A 21979-nucleotide genomic window follows, 5' to 3' on the forward strand; every position below is an offset into this window, starting at 1 on the left:
CAATTCACCCTTGTAGGACTTCACACGTTTTTAAGGGACACTGTGGGAAGATTATATTAGTAGCCACTATGTCTTGGGTGTTGTGTATGACCTGGATGTGGTAGAAACAGTGGGATTTCTAATTCCAGTTTTCTGTATTAAATCACCAAAAAACTGTTAGAACCAATAAATGAATTCAGTAAAGCTGCAGGATACAAAATCAATACACAAAAATCAGTTGTGTTTTTCTACACTAATAATGAACCATCAGAGAGAGAGAAATCAAGAAAACAATCCCATTTACAATAACATCAAAAGAACCAACTACCTAGGAATAAATTTAACCCAAGACGTGAAAGAGCTGCACACTGAAAACCTTAAGACATTTGATGAAGAAACTGAAGACACAGATAAATGGAAAGATATCCTGTGCTCATGAATGGAAAGAATTAGTAGTGCTAAAATGTCCATTCTACCCAAAACAGTGTGCACGTTCAATGCAATTCCTATCAAAATTCCAATGGAATTTTTCACAGAGGCTGAACAAACAATCCTGACATTTGCATGGAACCACAAAGGACCCCAAACAGCCAAGGGGATACAGAGAAAGAAGAACAGCAGCTGGAGGAAACTCACTCACTGACTTGAAACCATATTACAAAGGTACAGTAACCAAACAGTGTAGAAATGGCACAAAAAGAAGCACACGGGCCAGAGGAATAGAATAGAGAGCCCAGGAAAAAAACCACACATATGAGGTCAGTTAATTTATGACAAAGCTGCCAGGGATATACATCAGGGAAAGGACTGTCCCCTCAATGAACTGTGTGCGTGATAGAAGGAGAGAATTACTGTGTTGGTGTCTTGGGGACATTTGGAGGAGTTTCTGACAGTGGGGACGCAATCTGTCCATCTTTTCCCTCCTTGGCAGAAATCTCCATGACATGAGCCTCTCTAAGAATCCTCCCTGAATTGGGGCCTGAAGAAATCAGAGCTGAGATTCCAATTGTCTTTACAGACAATATCGCAAGTATAACTATTACTTCAACAAGATAATTAAAAATGCTATTATTGGGAATTCCCTGGCAGTCCAGTGGTTAGGACTCCACGCTTTCACTGCTGCAGGCGTGGGTTCAATCCCTGGTCAGAGAACTAAGATCCCACAAGCCACATGGCATGGCCACACACACACACACACACAAAATGTTATTATTGCCCTTTATTCCAAATGTGTAAGAGGGGAAGTGTGGTTCCATGCACATTCCATTCTAAACACTACGAGCCTAGTGTTTAGAGCTGTCTGATTTGATTGGACCTGTTCATTCATCCCCGACTGGCTTCCAACCCATCTGAATTACTGGCAATGACCAAGCCGAATCCAGAGACTCACCAGCGGGAAGGACACTGATGGAAACTTTCCTATTACCTGTCCTGTTGGTTTCTCTGCACCTTCTGGTCACTAGGTTGTGTCACTCCCTATGGTGCTGGGGTATCAAGTTTTTAATACAATTATCACCAATTATGAGACTAGAAAGAACAGAAATTCAGGCTATCCCATGAAATCTCTCTGAAACTAGAGGACAGAGTCACTTTATTTTCCTGGTTTAACAGGTCAGTTAGTTGTTGCTCATTACTAACTAGCCCTCTTTTACCATCATGCCAGGCAGTCAACTGAGATTTACTCATATTTATATTTACACTAGTTCTCCCTCAAAGAGCCTTCTGGATCAAGTGTGCACAACATCACCTCAGTCTGGAAATACTGGAAAGGCAGAATAAATCCAGTTTAATGTGACTTATGTAAATCATTTCTTACAGGGAATTCTCTTAGTGGGAAAGGTCAATGTTTTCCACCAAGTAAAAATAAATATAATACTGATCTGATCTCATCTGATCTCAAAATCGTGTTTTCTATAGGCATACATACAAACACACACACACTGGTATGGGCACACACACATGCACGTGGGCAGACACACACCCTCTGCTAAAGTTACCAATAGCTTTTAAGGTCAGTGAAATCCATGATTACGAGCTTACGCTGTGGAATGAGCTGGATCTGGGTTTAAATCCTGCTTCTGGCTGTGCAACAGGGCACTTTACCTCCCTGCATGGTTTTCCTCTGCTGGTAAACAACACCCATGACAGAAGGGTTAATGTAAGGATTAGACAGAACAGTGCCCACTAAACTGGTGCTTCTCCAACTCCACAGTGCACACGAATCATCCGGGAATCGTGTTACATTGGAGATGCTGATTCCGATTCTCAAGTGGGGCTTGATGCTCTAAGTTCCTAGGTGACCTTACACTGCTGGTCCATGCACCAAACTTTGCGTAGCAAAGCACATACTGAAACCTTACAAGAGGGAAACCAAAATTGCTATCCAGTGGTCCTGCCAGCCAAGTAAGAGAAGAAAGCTAAGAGGATTTTTTTGGTGCCCAGTGTGAGCTTGGTGTAAACTCAGTTTCTCTAGGTGTGGAGAAGATGACACGTCTGGGGCCAGGCTTTATTCTGTCCCCTCATGAGCCTCAGCAATGACTTAATTTCCATTCTTCTGCCCAGGGTCAGTCAGGGGCCATGCGAACCCACAGAGATGGGGAGTCTCATACCTGTCATAGTCCTGGCAAATCTCCCCCACGGCCAGCAAGGCCTTCAGGTACTCGCTGGGCTGCTAGGCGTAGATGTAGTGCAGGGAACAGCTGTTCCTGGGGTCCCCATTTGAGGCAGTGGACTCTATAGCTATCTGGAAGAGAAGACAGGCGAATGGGTGGATTTAAAGTGAACGCATCTGTACGACAAAGGAGGCAAGACTATACAATGGTGGAAAGACAGTCTTTTCAACAAACGGTGCTGGGGAAACTGGTCAGCTACATGCAAAAAAATGAAATTAGATCATTCTTTAACACCATACACAAAAATACACTCAAAATGGATTAAAGACCTAAATGTGAGACTGGACACTATAAAACTCCTAGAGAAAAACACAGGCAAAACACTCTCTGACATAAATCACAGGAATATCTTTTTCGGTCCATCTCCGAGAACAATGGAAATAAAAACAAAAATAAACAAATGGGACCTAATTAAACTCAAAAGCTTTTGCACAGCAAAGGAAACCATAAACAAAATGAAAAGACAACACACAGATTGGGAGAAAATATTTGTAAACGATGTGACCAATAAGGGATTAGTCTCCAAAATTTACAAACAGCTCATGAGGCTTAATAACATCAAAACAAACAACCCAATCAAAAAATGGGCAGAAAACCTAAATAGACATTTCTCCAAAGAAGATATATAGATGGCCAAGAGGCACATGGAAAGATGTTCAACATCGCTAATTATTAGAGAAATGCAAATCAAAACCACAATATCACCTCACACCAGTCAAAATGGCTATCATCAAAAAATCCACAAACAATAAACGCTGGAGAGGGTGTGGAGAAAAGGGAACCCTCTTGCACTGTTGGTGGGAATGTAAAGTAGTACAGCCACTATGGAGAACAGTATGGAGGTGCCTTAAAAAACTAAAAATAGAGCTACCACATGACCCTGCAATCCCACTCCTGGGCATATATCCAGAGAAAAACATGGCCTGAACGGATACATGCACCCCAATGTTCACTGCAGCACTGTTTACAATAGCCAAGACACGGAAGCAACCTAAACGTCCATGCAACAGAGGAATGGTTGAAGGAAGATGTGGTACATGTACATAATGGAATATTACTCAGCCATTAAAAAGAATGAAATAATGCCATTTGCAGCAACATGGATGGACCTAGAGACTGTCATACTGAGTGAAGTAAGTCGGACAGAGAAAGAGAAATATCACAATATCCCTTATATGCGGAATCTAAAAAGAAATAATACAAAGGAACTCATTTACAAAACAGAAACAGCCTCATAAACTTAGAGGACGAATTTATGGTTACCAGGGGGGAAGGGATAGTCAGGGAGTTTGGGATCGACATGTACACACTGCTATATTTAAGACGGATAACCAACAAGGACCTAATGTATAGCACACAGAACTCTGCTCAATGTTATGTGGCAACCTGGATGGGAGGGGAGTTTGGGGGAGAATGGACACATGTATATGTATGGCTGAGTTGCTTTGCTGTGCACCTGAAATTATCACAACAGTGTTAAGTGGCTATACCCCAATATAAAATTAAAAGTTAAAAAAATAAAGTGAACGCATCTTGTAGGAATTGCAATCAGCCCTGAGAGAGACACGGCCTGAGGGGGTGGGGGGAAAGCAGCACGTTATACACACTGAGGATAAGTGATAAGTAGGGTTAAAGAACAAATTCATTAGCTTTAAAAACTAGTTACTAGGGAATTCCCTGGTGGTCCAGGGGTTAGGACTAGGCACTTTCACCGCCGAGGGCCTGGGTTCAATCCCTGGTCGGAGAACTAAGATCCTGTAAGCCAAAGGATCTTTTTTTAAAATAATTAATTAATTAAATTTATTTTTGGCTGCATTGGGTCTTCATTCCTGCGTGCAGGCTTTCTCTAGTTGTGGTGAGCGGGGGCTACTCTTTGTTGCGGTGCATGGGCTTCTCACTGCTGTGGCTTCTCTTGTTGTGGAGCATGGGCTCTAGGTGCACGGGCTTCAGTAGTTGTGGCACACGGGCTCAGGAGCTGTGTCTCGCGGGCTGTAGAGAGCAGGCTCAGTAGTTGTGGCACACGGGCTTAGTTGCTCTGCGGCATGTGGGATCTCCCCAGGCCAGGGCTCGAACCCGTGTCCCCTGCCTTGGCAGGTGGATTCTTAACCACTGTGCCAGCAGGGAAGCCTGGAAGGTCAGTTCTAATGTCTTTAAAAATGTGACATTTTATTGGAAGTGCATTTTATGTTTTTGTTTGTTTGGCCGAGCCATGCAGCATGTGGGATCTTAGTTTCCTGACTAGGGATGGAACCCGTGCCCCCTGTAGTGGAAGCACAAAGTCTTAACCACTGGACAGCCAGGGAAGTCCCTGGAAGTGCATTTAAAATTTTCTGTCTTGATATTTGGAGGCTCCAGTGGACTAGCTACTGTTGCCAAGGCAGTATGACTTTGGGCTATTGCAGGGATCCAAAGGGGTTTTTGTTGGTTTTTAAAAAAAATATTAACATGAGAAAAATGGAAAAAGTAAATATAGAAGCCAAATTCAGCCTCTTTTCTCTTCAAAATGCATAAAATACAGATCCTCTGGTTATATCTCTGATTAAAAAATACAAAGACTCATGAAGTGATTTTCCCAACTGGCAGAGAGACTTTCTCCCAGTCGGTAGAGCTGGTACCATCAGAGTCCTCTTCTCATTCTTTGTTCTGGATTGAGACCCCTCTGGAAATGTGGGACATTGATTCTACACAATATTAACTCCTCACCTCCCAACATGTTTACCTCCAAATGGAAAAATCCTTTATGGGAATAAAGGTGGCCATCGAGGTCCAGAGTGTTCTCTTTGAGGGAACTCATGAAGAGAAGACAGAGAAACGCATGGTGCAAACCATACAAATACATTCAGTTGGGTTCCAAAAGATTCAAATGCAGATGAGAATAAAGATCCCACCACCAACCCATTTTTTTTTCTCTGTCATTATTCCTTCTAGTCAGTATAATGTAAAAGTGTTTGGTCACGAAGATGGGCTCAAATCATCTGATGATGGGAAGAATCAAAGCCTCTATTTCCTGGAATACTACATAAAACTTCTGTAGAAACAGATAACATCTTTGCTTCCTACTAACTGGAATGTGGTATTTTAAAATCAGAAGTCCAACTGCAGATCAAGAAACCCTGTAGTACAAGGCACTTTTCTTTTTTAAAATAAATTTATTTAATTTTGGCTGTGTTGGGTTTTCGTTTCTGTGTGTGGGCTTTCTCTAGTTGCGGCGAGCGGGGGCTACTCTTCAACGCGGTGCGCGGGCTTCTTATTGTCGTGGCTTCTCTTGTTGCAGAGCACAGGCTCTAGACGCGCAGGCTCAGCAGTTGTGCCTCAAGGGCTTAGTTGCTCCGCGGCCTGTGGGATCTTCCCAGACCAGGACTCGAACCCGTGTCCCCTACATTAGCAGGCAGATTCTTAACCACTGCGCCACCAGGGAAGTCCAGTACAAGGCACTTTTTAATCAAAACCTCCAAAACCAGGGACTCCTTAAGACAAACCAAGGGTTCAAACAAAATGCTACGTTGTTACCAGAGACCGGGAGATAAACAGGAAGTCTCTGAAGTGCAATGAAAATACAACTCACAAACCTCAGAGTAACAATTTTTAAAGAACTGTTTGGAAGCTCTAGGAAAGTGCCTGTCTCATGCTGGGAAGCTCGCTGGACCCCAACGGCTCCTGCTCCCAATAAATGATGCCGGGAGTGTGTCTGGAAGAATAAACATGAGACTGAGCATTCATAGGAACGGTATAGGTTTGATGTCCATGTGCGTCTTCACACGGGAACACGTGAGCAGATCTTTAGTTCCATTCTAGGCAAGCTCCTCTCATCCGACCATTCAAAACTGCCCAGCCACTCCTACCATGGACAGATACTTCCTTTCACTGAATGCTCAGGGGAAATCACCTGGTTTGGATGCGGTTTGAGTTTGATCCTGTGACACCATCAGCATTTCCCACCAGAGATAAATGAGGAGATTCTGGCCTTTATTAGTATGCTATGAACACAGGTGTCCTGGCTGTACTTGCCAACCCTCCTTCTATTTTTATTCACCTACCTGTGAGTGCCTTTGACCTACTCTGAGCTCAGACCCTTGATCTATTAGAGTAACTCTGTCAGTCTTTCTTTAAAAATGAACAGGCAATAAAATGAATTTAACCCAGAAGCAGCAGCTCAGCAAGGGAAATGAAAACATCAGAAGCACCTTTTCGGCCGAGGCCAGAGCTTCAGGGGTCCCTCCTGTCCCCTCCCCCGCCCCCTCCTCCCTGGTACTTTATCTAATAGAGGAAGGAGCACGGAGGGACTTGGCTGAATCAAGGGACCTGCGAGACTACGGATGAGTTTTAAGCCCGAGACGCAATTAAATATTATTGGAACCTACTGTAAGGGGGGCGGGGAGGGGAGGTTAGGAGGCTGAGAGGCTGAGTCCCAACGCAGCGGGTCCAGCCCCGGGACCCAGCGCAGACGAACCACCCCCACCCCGCCCCCTCGATTCCCAGCAGCCAGGAGGAGGAGCCCTGAGACTCCAGCCCGGACTCTGCGCCTCCCCCTCCCCGAGTCCCCTCAGGACGCACAAGTCGGGCCCCTTGCTCACCCCAGCCGGCCCGAGCAAGCCGGGCGGTGGGCAGGGGCGAGATGAGGGGCCGAAGTTCCCCTGGACGAAGATGCTGCGCGCAGCTCTTCCTAAAGAGCAGGGGCGGCTCGAAGCGAACCCCTGTGCCTCAAAAGTTGGTCTCGCCGGGAGGGAAGGCCCGGGGACGCGGCGCCGGGGCCGGGCCCAACTTACCTGGCGCGCGGCCCGGAGGGCGGACGGGGCTTAGCTGGCGGGGCCAGTCCAGCCCGCGGCGGCAGTTCGGCCATGGGCGCGGCCGGGCTTCGTGCCGCCCTCCCCTCGGGCGCTGGGCACTCTGCCAGGGTGGAGGGAAGAGACGCCGAGCCGGGAATTCAAGCTCCGCGAGACCTGGGCTCCATTCTGGACGGCGGGGGCGGGGCCGCTTGGCCCACTGTCACGTGCCCGGCCCTATTTCAGGCGCCCTAGCTTTAGGGCAGGTGCCCAGCCTTCAAATCATGTAAACCGGCTCTTCGTCTCTGAAAGGGCTCCAGGTCACTGTTGGCCCCTCCAGCCTGCAACTTTAAAAGTTGTAACTTCCCCGTTGACCCCAGCGCCTAACATAGCTTCTGGCAGAAAGGCTGAGATCAGTGATTGTTCAACACGGATAAGTGAGACCCTTCTCTTGGAGGAGGGGTGTGGGGACAGGAGGAAGAGGCTCAGATGGAAAGGGAAAAAGGAAGTTTGGGGAGAACTCAAGAGAAAGGGCAGGGATGAACACAGCCTGCTCACCCAAATACTGCCGCTTTTACACGCTCCACTGTTCTCGACCACCAGCCCCGTTTTCCAGATGCCAACACCCACGCAGGCCTGCGGCTTGAGTCAAGCCAGGTAGTTCTGCCTCTGGAGAAACAAAGGGCAGTCAGACTGCAGACAGCCTGTGAGGCTGTGTGGCCACTGGGCCACCCGACCAGGCTGGAAGTGCCTTGTCGGATGCTGAAGGCTGAACTCTGTCTCATCTGTGAGGTGAGGCGATTTGAGCCAGAGAGTCAGGCACCCCGTAGCCAAGTCCTCCTCTCCGGGCACCTCCTTGGGGTTCCGTCAACCCCATCCAGCCCATGCTCTCCAGCAACAAGGACGAGCTGCACTGGCTGCGCTTGGCTGGGCAGGAGTATTCTCTGCAGCACACCAGGGAGCAGGACTTTGAGATGAACGGCCGAGCCCTTTGCATCCTCACCAAGGACGACTTCCCACTCCGCTCCCTGGCTTCAGGTCGGGGTCACTCACTGGCTTCTCTGATGCAAACCGGGGGGAGCGGGGGTGGGGCTGGGGAGCTGTCTTGCTCCCTCCCTCTCCCTTCCCCATTTCCATCCTAAGGCCTCTGCGTAGCGTCTCCATCAGCACGAATCTTGTGACGGACATGCCAGCTGACACCTGGTCAGCAGCCTGCCCTCCCGCGCCCCCCCGCTTCAGCTGACGTTCTGTATGAGTTGCTCCAGTACATCAAGACCCAGCGGCAAGCTGTGGCATGTGGGCCCTTTTTCGGAAGAGCTTTCAGGCAGAGGGTGCCCACTCAGCCCTTCCCCTGCTGCCTGGAAGGTGAGGAGGCTCTCTGAGACCCTCCCCCAGATTGGCCTCATCAGAGGGCAGAGCTTCTTCCAGGCAAAATGATGAAAGAGGCAGCATTGTGGGCCAGGCTCCCCATCTCCCCCTGCCCTGCCTCCCCAACTCTCACCGCTGCCCTCTGTGACTGTCCTCTAGCCGAGGGGCCTTGCCTCTCATCTCCCCCTTTCTCTGCTCTCCTCTCCAGCAGAGGGTTGTTTATGTGGCATCCCTCTCTTCTCCTCCTGATCTCTCCATGGAAATTGCTCTCCTCAGGGTCTCCAGGGACCTGCACACAGGGCTGTTCATGTCACTCCCAGTCCTTACTCACTGCTGCAACCTTCCAGTTGCTCGGGCCAAAACGCTGGATGTCATTTTTGATTACTTTCTTTCTCTCTCATCCTCATCCCAACTGTCAACAACTCCTGCTGGCTCTACCTTCAAGATCTACCCAGAATCCAACCACTTCACACACCTGTAGTGCTGCCCAGGGTCCAGCCCCTGCCTCCTCTGGAGAACCTCCTCACTGGTCTCCTTGCTTCTGCCCTTGATCTCCTATGATCTATTCTCAGCAGAGTAGCCAGAGATTCATAAGTCAGGTCATGCTACTTCTTTGCTCAAAATCTTCCAGTGGCTCTCATCTCACTCGTCAAAGCCCCAGTCCATACAATGACCTCCCTGCCCTCTGCTGTCCTCTCCCACTCCTCTCCCTCTTGTTCATGCTCCTCCAGCCACACCAGCCTCCCTGCTCATTGAACAAGCCAGAGACACCCCTGCCTCAGGGCCTTTGCACTTACTGTTCCCTCTGCCTTGCAATCTCTTCTTTACATGCCCACATAGCTCACTTATCTACCTCCTTAGGTGTCTGTTCAAATATTATCATGTCTGTGAGGCATTTCCCAGAATTCCCTATTTGCCTTGTACAGTAGTGCTTTATCCCTTCCCCCCATATTGTATACTACTTCTATTTCCTTTTTTATTTTAATCATCTGTCTTCCTCCCCCTCCCTACGCCACTAGAATATAAAGCTCCATGAGGGCAGAAGCTCTTTTCAGTTTAGTGATGTGTCCCCAACATTCTTAGAACAATGCCTGTCTCATTGAAGGTCCTCCATCAATAGTTATTGGGTGGATGAAGAGGGCACCTGGGTTCTGGACCTGGCTCTGTCACCTCTTGGCATTGTGAACAATTTTACAGATGAGGGAGCAGGTTTGAGAAACTAAGTTACTTGTCTGGGAGCTAGGGTTAGCACCTGGGCTGTCTGGCCCTCACCCACACCCTCCAGTGCTTCCCTGACCAGGGGCTGGGTGTGGGGAGAGCACTAGGAGTGCAGCCCCACGGGCTCCCGCGCATGTCACTGAGGGGGTCTGGGTTGGGGGAGGCTCTGGGCCCAAAGAATCGATGGTGCTCCTCTGCTTGCAGAGGAGATCGGGGCCTCCTGCAGCAGCCACCAGCCCTGGGGCTTGCCAGCTCCTTGAGCCATGTGGATGCCCCTGGCCTGGCCAGCTGGCCCCTCAGCAGGCAGGAGTCCCTCAGTTTATCTCACTGTGTGGAGCTCAGCTGCAGGGCTGAGGGAGTCTCCTCCTTCCCCACGATGCCACAGGCCCCCATTGATGGCAGGATCACTGGTGAGTAGGAGGCTGTGCTCCCCTGGCACACAGGAGGGAGGTGTGCTGAGGCTAAGTCCCAGAGCGGGGTGGGTGACAAGGAGGAGGGTTATTTTGATCTGGGGAATGAGAGGGTCTGTGCTTGGCAGTGGTGTGTGGAGTAATTCTCCTGTGTGCTGGTCACAGTCTGGTCACAGCAGGCAGAAAGTGCTGCCCGGGATCGCCAAGCCCACCCTATGTCCAGGCCAGGGACGATTTACCAGTCATAGTTCAGACAGTCAGACTGGCCTAGGGTATGCCCCCTCCCCCTTTAAAACTTTATTTTTATAATTAATTTTTAAAAATTAATTTATTTTTGGCTGCTTTGGGTCTTTGTTGCTGCGTGTGGGCTTTCTCTAGTTGTGGCGAGCGGGAGCTACTCTTTGTTGCAGTGCGTGGACTTCTCTTTGCGGTGGCTTCTCTTGTTATGGAGCACGGGCTCTAGGCATGTGGGCTTCAGTAGTTGTGACTCGCGGGCTTAGTTGCTCTGCGGCATGTGGGATCTTCCCAGACCAGGGATCGAACCAGTGTCCCCTGCATTGGCAGGCGGATTCTTAACCACTGCATCACCAGGGAAGCCCCAAAACTTTATTTATTTTTAAATAGTTGAGTGTTTACTATGTGCCAGGCTTGGTTCTAAGGCTTTTATTTAACCCCACAACAGCCCTCTGAGGTTGGTATTATTATTAGCCCCATTTTACAGATAAGGAAAATGAGGCACAGAGAGGTTAAGTGACCTTCGCATGGTCACACAGCAGTAAGTGGCAGAATTGAAGTGTGAATCCAGGCAGTCTGACTCTAGGGCCTGAGCTCTAATCAGGTGATATACTTCTCCACATTCATTGTTAAAGGACCGACTAACAGACAGGTAACCAGATGGACTGACAGATAAGCTGACTGCCTTCCCAAAGTGTGTTTTCTAGTCATGGCGGGGCCACTACATTTATCCTAAGACACCACAGAGGGGGCAGAAACTTAGCTCCTGGGTTGAAAGTGACTGGGAGTCACTGAAACACAGTTATTTGATTTTAATATAATGCTTAACATTCTTAGAGCACTTACTCTGTACCAGGCACTGTGCTAAGGATCTTTTGGTCGATTATGTCACTTAATCCTCACATCACCCAACACGAGGAAACTATGGCTCAGAAGAAGTCCGGTAACCTGCCCCCCACGCCCGAGCCAGGTGGCCCAGGTGGGACTTAAGAGCTTGCGCCCAGGCTCCCTCTGCCACTTGCCCTTCATGATAGCACGTTCGATTTTCCAGAACCTCCTGTTAGGGTGCTGGCTGGATAGGATGGATGTTACAATCCTGATTTAATAGAGATCTGGGAGGTTGAGTGACTGGGCCAGGGGCAGAGAGGGACCTGGAGACAGGGTTCCAGCCGCCAGCCACTGGCCAGTGCCCCCGCCACCTGCCCCCGGGCGAAGGGTGTTGGCTTTGGTGTCTGAAGAGCTGGGTTAGGCTCCCTATTCCGCCTGCTCCTTAGGAGCCTGGTGACTGGGTTATGTCCATACCTCTCTGAGCCCATTTCCTCATCCCTTCCTGGGGGTAAAGGTCTCCACCTGTTAGAGTCAGGATGATTGAATGAGATGAGTAATGAGGCCCCACATGTGGCTGTTTCTGTTAGTACCATCGTCTTCACCATCCCGCTGCACGCCTGGGCCCCGGCTTCGAGAGCCCCAGAGCACCTTTCTCATGCTCGTCCTCACAGCTCCATGAAGGCGCCCCGTCTGCACCCTCTGTGCTCAACTGCAGACTGCCAGCTGCTGTGGGATTACAAGTATCAGCTGCTCTCTGACACCTGGTACCAGCCCTACATCAAGTGGGAAGACAATAATGCCAAGATCTTCTGAGTTGTGGATCCAAATGGGCTTGCCAGATTCTGGGGAAACCACAAGGTGAACCTCAGCCAGCGGGCAGGATGGTCTCAACACACATGACGGGGCAGGGGCCACAGTGGACCCCTCAGCACTAGGGGACAGGCCTCAACTGATGGGAGCTTCACCAGCAGCCCCAGAAGTGTTGGGAGCATTTTTTTCTTAAATTTTTTTCTTTTTTTTTAAATTTTATTTATTTAGTTTTTATACAGCAGGTTCTTATTAGTTATCTATTTTATACATATTAGTGTATATATGTCAATCCCAATCTCCCAATTCATCCCCCCACCCCCCACCCTCATTTTCCCCCCTTGGTGTCCATACGTTTGTTCTCTACATCTAAGTCTCAGAAGCCTTGCAAACTGGTTCATCTGTACCATTTTTCTAGGTTCCACATATATGCGTTAATATACGATATTTGTTTTTCCCTTTCTGACTTACTTCACTCTGTATGACAGTCTCTCGGTTCATCCACGTCTCTATAAATGACCCAATTTCGTTCCCTTTTATGGCTGAGTAACATTCCATTGTATATATGTACCACATCTTCTTTATCCATTCGTCTGTTGATGGGCATTTAGGTTGCTTCCATGACCTGGCTATTGTAAGTAGTGCTGCAATGAACATTGGGGTGCATGTGTCTTTTTGAATTATGGTTTTCTCTGGGTATATGCCCAGTAGTGGGATTGCTGGGTCATATGGTAGTTCTATTTTTAGTTTTTTAAGGAACCTCCATATATTCTCCATAGTGGCTCTTGTTGGGATCATTTTATTTTGGGAGATTCCGAGGGACAGGCAGTTACTTCTTGAGGATGGGGACTGTCCCTGGAACTCAGGAATCTTGCCTTCTAATTGCTTAATTCCACCTTTCCTTAGCATTTGAGGCTTTCAAAGCACGCTTACATGAATTGTGCATCATTTGCTGTTAAGCCAGGTGAGGAAGCTGGTACCCTGGAGGAAGCTGGGAAAACCCAGGTCTCAGGCCCTGCAGAATCATCAGCTGTCAGGGCTGGAAAGGCCTGGGGATGACCGAGGCCAGCATTCCTAACGTGAGGAGCGCCCATACCTAAATGGGTGTCTGCCAGGGGATTTTAGGTGGTTTACTCCAAATTCTAATCATTATTTATTTTAGTAAGCATTAGGATGACAAAATTTAACTACTTTGTCAATCTCATGATTGACAGTGGTGATATAAAACCAGTGTGCTAGTCTATAAATAAATTCATTTAGGTTAAAAAGAGTCTTTAAAGAAAACTATTAACAATAATGATCAGGCTTCCCTGGTGGCGCAGTGGTTGAGAATCTGCCTGCCAATGCGGGGGACATGGGTTCGAGCCCTGGTCCGGAAAGATCCCACCTGCTGTGGAGCAACTAAGCCAATGCACCACAACTACTGAGCCTGTGCTCTAGAGCCCGCAAGCCACAACTACTAAGTCCGCATGCTGCAACTACTGAAGCCCTTGTGCCTAGAGCCCGTGCTCTGCAACAAGAGAAGCCACCACAATGAGAAGCCCTGCGCACCACAGCGAAGAGTAGCCCCCGCTCGCCGCCATTAGAGAAAGCCCATGCGCAGCAACAAAGACCCAACACGGCCAAAAATAAATAAATAAGTTAAATAAATTAAAACAAACAAACAAAAAACCAATAATGATCATCTGCAATATATAGCATCTCCTAAAATGGCACAGCATTTGATTGCCAAGCATTGCTCAGAGGGCTTTGCCTGTATTAACTCATTTAATCCTCACAACAACCTCATGGGGTGGATATTATCAGATGGGGAACTGAGGCACAGAGAGGTGTATCAACTTGTCCCAGTGTTTGCAGCCAGTAGGTGGCAGAGCAGAGACCTGAATCCAGACCATGTAGTTCTGGGCGCCACCCTGTTTTGTGGCCTCTGGGTAGTGCTGGTGGCTGGAAGGATGCAAATGACTAAAGTTTAGGTGTGCTTATCTGGAGGGAGGACAACTGAGGCCCCAAGGGCAGCAATTCCATTTAGTGAGCACAGACCACATGTTAAGCACTGTGCTAAGTGCTCTCATGGATTAACTAATTTAATGCTCACAACAAATCTGTGAGATTGATGTTTTTATTTTCATTTTATAGCTGGGGCAACAGATGCAGAGAGGTAAAGAAACTTATCCAAGGTCACACAGCTGCCAAATGGTGGAGCTGGAGCTTAAATTGACACCAAAGCCCAGCCTCTTTGTCCCTACTCTGCACAGTCCACTCCCCAAAGACAGGAAAACCTGACTTGGTCAAAGTCACACAGCTAGGTGGCAAGGCCCTCATGCTACCCCACCATGCTGTCTCTCCTACTAACTATATATTAATTTGTTACTACTCGTGACATTTGCCATTTAAAAGCAACATGCAGTTCACTCCTGGCCCATGGGTCTCAGTCAAGTAGGTGACAGAACCATCCCATTGTTTCTTCCCACACACACCCCCCCCCACCCCGGCCTTCCCCTGCCTTTCTCCTTCCCAATGCATGAGAACTTTCATATTCCCTAACAGACCCCTGGGCTGAGGGGCTTAAGAAACCATCCAGTCCAACCTGCTCCCTCCCAGGCCTGGAAGGAGCAGGGTGGGGAGTAGGGGGTGATGTGGGGCTGCTTTTCCTTCCAGAAGCAGGTGAACGTGACCTATGAGAAGATGTCACATGCCTTGTGCCCCTACCATAATCTGAACATCATTAAGAAGGAACCCAGGCAGAAACTCCTGTTCAGGTGAGTGGCCTAGGGGCCAAGATGCCAGGTGGAGTGGAGCTGGGGTGGGGTGGCCTGGAAGACCTCTGCAGCTGGGGCATGGGCTGATTTGCAGCTGGGGCCTGAATTCCAGATTTCTGAAGACACCCAGGAAGATCAATCAGGACAAGGGCAACAGCAGGGAGCTTCTGGAGAGCCAGGAGCAGGACAGAGTGGACTTTAAGGAGGAGATGCTGGAAGTCTCTCTGTGAAGGACACGTGGACTCCAGACACCGGGCACCAACAGGTCAGAGACTGAGTCTCCCACGAAGGCAGCTAGCTGTTCCTCCCTCCTCCCAGGGCAGCAGGGAACCCCAGCTGGGTTTTGTACTCTCGGATCAGAGCTGGTGTCTCAGACCTCAAAGCTGCCTGGGGACCTGGAACAGCTGAGAACCGGCAGGCCTCGCCTCCAGGACACTGTGGGGGCATTCTTTGGATAGGGCAGCCCTGGTTGCTAAGTGGGAGCACAGGGAGTGAACTTTCTCCCTACCCTGCCCCTTAGTACCTGCCCAGCTCAGGAGAGGAAGCCAGTCGCTGAGAGAACATCCAGCCCAATTCCTTCAATTTATGGAAGAAGGAAGCAGAAGTCCCTCACTGAGCCTCAGTTTTCCTCATCTGCAAAATGGGCAAGCTCATGAAAACCACCCTCAGGGGGCTGGTGCATGAAATGGAAAAAAGAATTACTGCTTTGTCAACCTTAGTAATGATAACAATGATGATGCCTGACAGTTAAGTGCTTACCATGTGCCAGGCCTTGTGCCAAGGGTTCTACCTATATTTTATCTCATTCAATTCACATACCAACCACCGGAGGTTTAAAGATGGGGAAATGGAGGCAGAGGCTTGCAGAGCTGGGATGCTTCCCTCGAACCCAGTGCTGTGACCTGTTTTCTTTTAGTGCCTCGAAATGTGATGGGCACTTCTCAAGCAGAGGCCATAGCCCTACCTCTCTGCCCTCAGCATCTTCATAAACAGTTTATTTCACCTGGCCCAACTCCCTTGTCCTCAGTTTTCAGTCCTTGGCGACTCTGATCATGACCCAGTAAAGATCGCCCACGCCGCCCACATCCTGGCTTCCTATGCTCCTATACCCATATCTGCCAATTGACCTTGGGCAAGTTATTCTATCTCTTTGGAGCCTCATGTTTCTCATCTGCAAAATGGGGATGCTATTCCTAACCTGACATCACAGGATTCCCAGAAAACTTGAATAAGACCGTAGTTGTGAAGTACGTGACTGCCGTCCGTATAAGGAGTTAAGAAAACTCTGCAAACGCAAAGCTGCTCTAAAGCATGAAAATGCCTCTGCTATTGGTTCAGCTTCTCCTCGATGCTCCCCAGCCCCCCAGGTACCTCCTGATGGGGTCAGAGCCTCTGCCCTTGCAACCCCGGGGAAGCTGGCGGAGAAAGGGAAGGGAGTGTTTTCAGTTCATTGAAAACAGAACTTCCTGGATTCGCATCTTCTTTTCTGGAAGGAGGAAACCACCTTTGCCTCTTGCCTCCAGCAGGTCAGGAAAACACCCCCACCAGCCACCCCCATCTGGCTGGACCTGATCTGGCCTTGGGTCACTGTAGCCGAGAAGCTGATTTGGGACTCAAAGCTGTGACTGCTCATAAGCAGGGAAAATCCTGGCTTAGTCCCGTCTTGGGCCCTGGACAATTCCACACTAGAAGAGGCCAGGCAGGGGCCTTGGCCAAAAGGTTTAGCAGGAAAATCCTAGGCCCCTTTAGTCTTCCTGAGACTGTTCCATCTCCTTGACTTTGCTCCAGGATGAACCCATGCCCCATAGCTTTTCTCATCATCCCCAGCCCAGAACTACATAAGTGGACTGGGAGGGACCATCGAAATCAACTTGTCCAGCCTCTCCTCTTACAGACAAGGCAGCTGAGGCCAGAGAGGGGGAGTGACATGCCCAAGGACATACAGCCCAGCTCAGCGTGCTGCCTCCTCACGGTGCCTCATTTCTAATTGTCTCGCATCTCATGGGTCCAAGACGTAGAGGTTTAAATGAGAGGATGGAGTCATAAGTCACTTCTTCCAGTTATGATGTTGGCATCTGCCTGCTGTTGTGTTAATGGTTGTCAACAGCTGCATATCCCAAAGACTATGTCTTTACGGCGGTGGGGGGAGGGGGAGTGTTAAATCTCACCCAACGCTGGGACCGTTGGGGCCAGGAGTGAGAAGTGGGCTTGAGCAGAGTCCACCACCCCAGACCCCAGATCCCTGGACTCTCCACTCAGCTCTGGACTGAGCTGCACCCCGTTTCTCCAGGAACTTTAGGCCCTGGTCTGGGATGGATGCCTGGGTGCCAGGAATAAAGGGATTCATTCAGCCTTTCCTTCCATGAACATTAATTGAGCACCTCCTGTGTACCTGGCACGAAAGGAAGCTCTGGGTTTCTATCCATTTTTTACACAATTAAATTCCTGAAAAGTGGGGGGGGGGTCACTGAAAACAACATATATCAAGATGGACTTCCTCACAAATCATCTTAACAAGCAGGAAATAGAGTCCCATGGTTTGAAAAAGTAGCCAGCCACGTCCTTTTTTGCCAGATTACATTAATGTCAACAGGAAATAAAGAGTTTATGAAAAAAAAGTGAGTGTATTAAGAAGGTCATGATACAAGTCACTGTCTCCATCCAGTCAAGCCATTCACAGCACTAACCCAGGAGCATGGGCTCCATCACGTCCACCTTCTCCTTATGTGGATTCTTTTTTTTTTTTTTAAGATTTTTTTTGATGTGGACCATTTTTAAAGTCTTTATTAAATTTGTTACAATACTACTTCTGTTTTATGTTTTGGTTTTTTGGCCACGAGGCACGTGGGATCTTAGCTCCCCAACCAGGGATCAAACCCGCACCCCCTGCATTGGAAGGCAAAGTCTTAACCACTGGACCACCAGGGAAGTCCCTCCTTATGTGGATTCTTGCCAACAAAGTCTTTTTCTCTTGAAAGAAAGCTCCAGATCTAGCACTTCCCCCCCAGCTTTACTGAGACATGATTGACGTATAATGTTGTGCAAGTTTAAGGTGTACAATGTCCAGCACTTTCTCCCATCCTAGTGGCCCTGCCACGTCTCAAGGCTCTTACTGCAGGAAGCCTGGGCTGATGCTGGTGACACAACGTCTTTCTCATGCAGGATCCTAGTTGTGACAGCCTTTCTTGGCTTCTTCCTCTGGTTCCTCCCTATGGTGTTAATCTACATTTTCTAGTCAAGTGTTCTCTTAAGTTTTATAGAGACACACAGAAAACACACACACTTACAGAGCAAGGGCCTGATGCCTCCAAGCCATCCGGGGTCTGGTGGTGAACGTGAAGGTGGCCCAGGCTCAGGAGGAGCCCTGTGCAATGCTGGTGTCAGGTCCCCTTGGTCCCCTCCTCCACACTGGCTTGACCACTCAGTTTGATGACCTCTGAACTAAGCCACTCCTGGGACAGCCCCAAGATTTGGGTGGGGAGTTTTGAAGTGGGTTGGTCTGAAATCAGAATGTGCATGTTTAAAAAATATTTTTAGTTTTTAAAATTTTATTTATTTATTTAGGCTGCACCACTCAGCATGCGGGATCTTAGTTCCCTGACCAGGGATCGAACCTCTGCCCCCTGCAGTGGCAGCTTGGAGTCCTAATCACCTGACTGCTGGGGAAGTCCTCAAAATATGTGAATCGTGATCTTAATTTTTTACAGTCCCTAATGCTTGTAAATTAACTGCTCCTATGGGGAGGGCTGGGGGTGGTATACAAAGGAGAGTTGGGCCCTGCCCTTGGGAAGTTCACACATCAGTGGGGGAAGCAGAAGTAGCTGATGGGCGGACTTTGTTGCAGTCCCCAGGGGGAGGTCACTGAGAGGTGAATGTGGAGAAAGTAGTGGCTCTGGTGAATTCTGCTTGGGGGGCAGGGGCAGGGAGAGTGTCCTAAGGAGATCACACAGGCTTCTGCTCTGTTTTTCTCCTTCCCTTTTGGAGGGGTGAAGTCTGGAGGTGCAGTGTGGAGGAGGGCCTTCTGATCATGAGGGATCAGGGAGAATGTGGGGTGCAGGGCAAATGGGAGCAGGGCAGACTGCAGAGGCCCATCCCTGCAGGAGGGCAGAGGGGGTCCCTGAAGTTCATGCTGGGGTCAGCCTGGCTCACTCAGACAGGGAAGCAGACCAGGATTGGGGCTGAGACCCTGAAAGGGTGAGGAGAGAGCCTTTAGGAAGAGGGAGGGGGCCATCCTGTGTCTGACCCATGAGGAATGCAGGGGGAAACTCCCAACAGCACCACCTGCGCATAACTTATTTCATGCGGCAGCTGATGCTATGAGGATATAATACATTGCTTGAAGCCCGTCCACAGGGAGAATTCAGTTGTTCACCCAACAGACTTTACTGGGAAGCGCGGTCCCAGGCCCTGTGCTGGCCCTGTGCACCATGTCACAGGAGCCCAACTGGCCTCTGACACCCAGATCTAGGCTTGGGATGGACAGTTTATTAAAACTGTGCTCTTTTCTTAGGAATGAAGTGAAACTGGAAGGAAAAATGGTGAGAGGAGCAGCTGGCCGGGGATGGGGGTACCTTCTCCGCAGGGGCAGCTGAGCCCTGTGGTTCACTGCCCAGAGCAGAGTCTGAGGTGGGAGCTGGGGCCCATTTCAGGGTTTTAGGAGGGATGAGCAGAATCCAGCACTCACCTCAGATGGAGCTGCACTGGCCCACTGACGCTCAGATGTTTTCACGTCTGTTCACATTAAATGAACTTCGTGTGGTAAGGCTAATGCATGGAGCTCATCATGGCTTCTACCGGCAGTTACAGAGGCCTTTGATGATAATAAATGATACAGTAAGATAATAAACAAATAATAGTGTGACAAACATAATGAAAATATGCACTTTGGCAGACAAAATCAGAATCTGAAACCCATGTAGCAAAAACATGGGGGTTTTTTGGTTTTGTTTTTTTACTTCTAGGCAAAGACAATTCAAGGTCACTCCCAAATACAAAGATGAGTGGAATGAACAAATGAGCCTCCTCCTGCACCCTTCCCCCGCCCTCAGGTAGCTTCCCAGTGTGTCATCCCAGGAATCCGGAATAAAGTGTGGGAAGGACGCGTTCCCTCCAAATCCAGGGATATGCCTCAGCAACTCCTGAGTCCTGTTAATAATTCCTCCCTGTACTAGTGACCTCTCTGACGCCTGCTGGTGCCTGGCCCAGTGCAGGGTGCCCCCCTGATTTCTCACAAACCCTGTGGTCTAGTCTGGTTTCACTGCTTAGGATTCTAGGGACACTCAGGCTGCAGGCTTCTCTCCATGGAAGAGCCTGCAGTTTAAAACCATGTTCACCAGGTGGCGCAAAGCCTCTTGTGTTGGTGTTCGGGCCACTTTCTGCTGAGTGTCTGTTCTGTGACAGAGCATGCCCGCCCTCTCCTACTAAGATGTGAGTACAACTCTCCAGCTCAGGCACGCTCTGTAAGGAGACATCCAGCCCCTGCTTGAATACAGGGATGGGGAGCTCACCACCTCTCTGGGCAGAGTTAGTAGCAGGAGTGAGGGTGGAATTGAAGGTACCAAAAAGCTACTTGTTCAGTGATGTCACCCACCCTTTCCCAACCAGCAGGGCAATGGTTTCTGAAATTCCTAGATTCCCAGTCTCTTTGTTGGGAGTAACTTATCTGCTTTTCTTATCACCTTTTCCCTGAGTAGTTTACCAACTTTCTGAGCAGAGGCCAGAGGTGTGTCAAAAGGCTATCTACCCTCACCCACACACTCAGCCACTGATTTGGAATCAAAAGGACTGAGGCTCCCTCAGTTCCCTGGTGGCTTTTAGTGAAGTCAGCCTCCTGGGCCTGTTTCTACATCTGTAAAATGAGTAACAGCGTCTTCTGCCCTACTTGCACATATTCTTGAGAAACTTCAAATGAAATAATGTATTCATTTACTTCACAAATATTTATTAAGCACCTACGATACACTAGGCACTGTTCTAGAAACTGGGGAATACAGTGGTAACCAAGACAGATGAGTAAGTGATAAACACAGCATATGGTGTCAGGTGGTGATAAGCACCATGAAAGAAAGTAAGACAGAGTTAAGTGAAGGGGCCAGTTTTAAATTGAGCTGCCAGAGATGTGAAACGCTTGTGAAAGTAGAAGCAAGTCATCGTCACGTACATCAACTTTCCCCCTGCAGTCTGCTATTTATTTATTTTTGGCTGTGTTGGGTCTTCACTGCTGTGCATGGGCTTTCTCTAGTTGTGGTGAGCGGGGGCTACTCTTCGTTGTGGTGCGTGGGCTTCTCATTGTGGTGGCTTCTCTTGTTGCAGAGCACGGGCTCTAGGTGCACATGCTAAGTAGTTGTGGCGCACGGGCTTAGTTGCTCTGTGGCATGTGGGATCCTCCCGGACCAGGGCTCGAACCCGTGTCCCCTGCAGTGGCAGGCAGATTCTTAACCACTGCACCACCCGGGAAATCCCTGCCTGATCCCTTGTATTTGGCCTATGGTTCCCACCATAAAAGTCACGCCTGATATAGTCAATGTTGTTAGTTTCTGTTATGTGCAACAAAACTCAATCCTAATGGGTATGAATCATGCAGACGGGAAGGCCGGGAGGAGAAGACCAACATGGCCCAGGACTATCCCTCTCTATCCCCCTCCTTTGCCCATGGGGGAGCCACAAGATAAGACCAATGAGATCATAAAGTCTCCTGAACAGACCTTAATGTTCCAGGTTACTCTAAACACCCCAACTCAAGGAAGCCCTGTGTATTATTCACAGTGCTCTGGCTGGAAAGCCCCAGGGTTCTAAATATGGCCCTTGAAATCCCAGTAATTCTGATCAGGAAGGGATTTCCCCTCAGTCAGATGATTGCCCACTCCAGCCAGTGACATGCTTAGGTTCTCAACCTGTGGCATGGGATGGGGGTGGTGTGCATATCAGGTTCTCAGCAAGGT

General features: G+C 49.0%; 2 protein-coding genes across 3 annotated transcripts in view; one reads left to right on the plus strand and one right to left on the minus strand.

Annotated features, from left to right (window-relative positions):
• Positions 1–7551, minus strand: part of KCTD20 (potassium channel tetramerization domain containing 20) — a 98635-nt gene extending 91084 nt beyond the window's left edge. The window contains exons 1-2 of one of the 2 annotated variants that reach the window (XM_067753165.1): positions 7414–7551; positions 2589–2718 (exon numbers count right to left, since the gene is read on the minus strand). The gene's annotated coding sequence lies outside the window, so the exon portion shown is untranslated. Of the gene's footprint in view, positions 1–2588; positions 2723–7225; positions 7377–7413 lie in introns of those variants that run through there. The other variant, XM_067753166.1, reaches the window with a different exon arrangement.
• Positions 7552–8295: 744 nt separating this feature from the next.
• On the plus strand, positions 8296–15268 carry ETV7 (ETS variant transcription factor 7). Its single transcript, XM_067755756.1, is given in 7 exon segments — positions 8296–8452; positions 8654–8779; positions 10083–10089; positions 10205–10410; positions 12188–12330; positions 14938–15038; positions 15151–15268. Coding segments are annotated over 7 exon segments (855 nt in total). The 5' UTR covers positions 8296–8298.
• The last annotated feature ends 6711 nt before the right edge of the window (positions 15269–21979 follow it).

This window comes from Pseudorca crassidens, chromosome 10 (genome assembly GCF_039906515.1).
Source record: "Pseudorca crassidens isolate mPseCra1 chromosome 10, mPseCra1.hap1, whole genome shotgun sequence".
NCBI lineage: Eukaryota > Metazoa > Chordata > Mammalia > Artiodactyla > Delphinidae > Pseudorca > Pseudorca crassidens.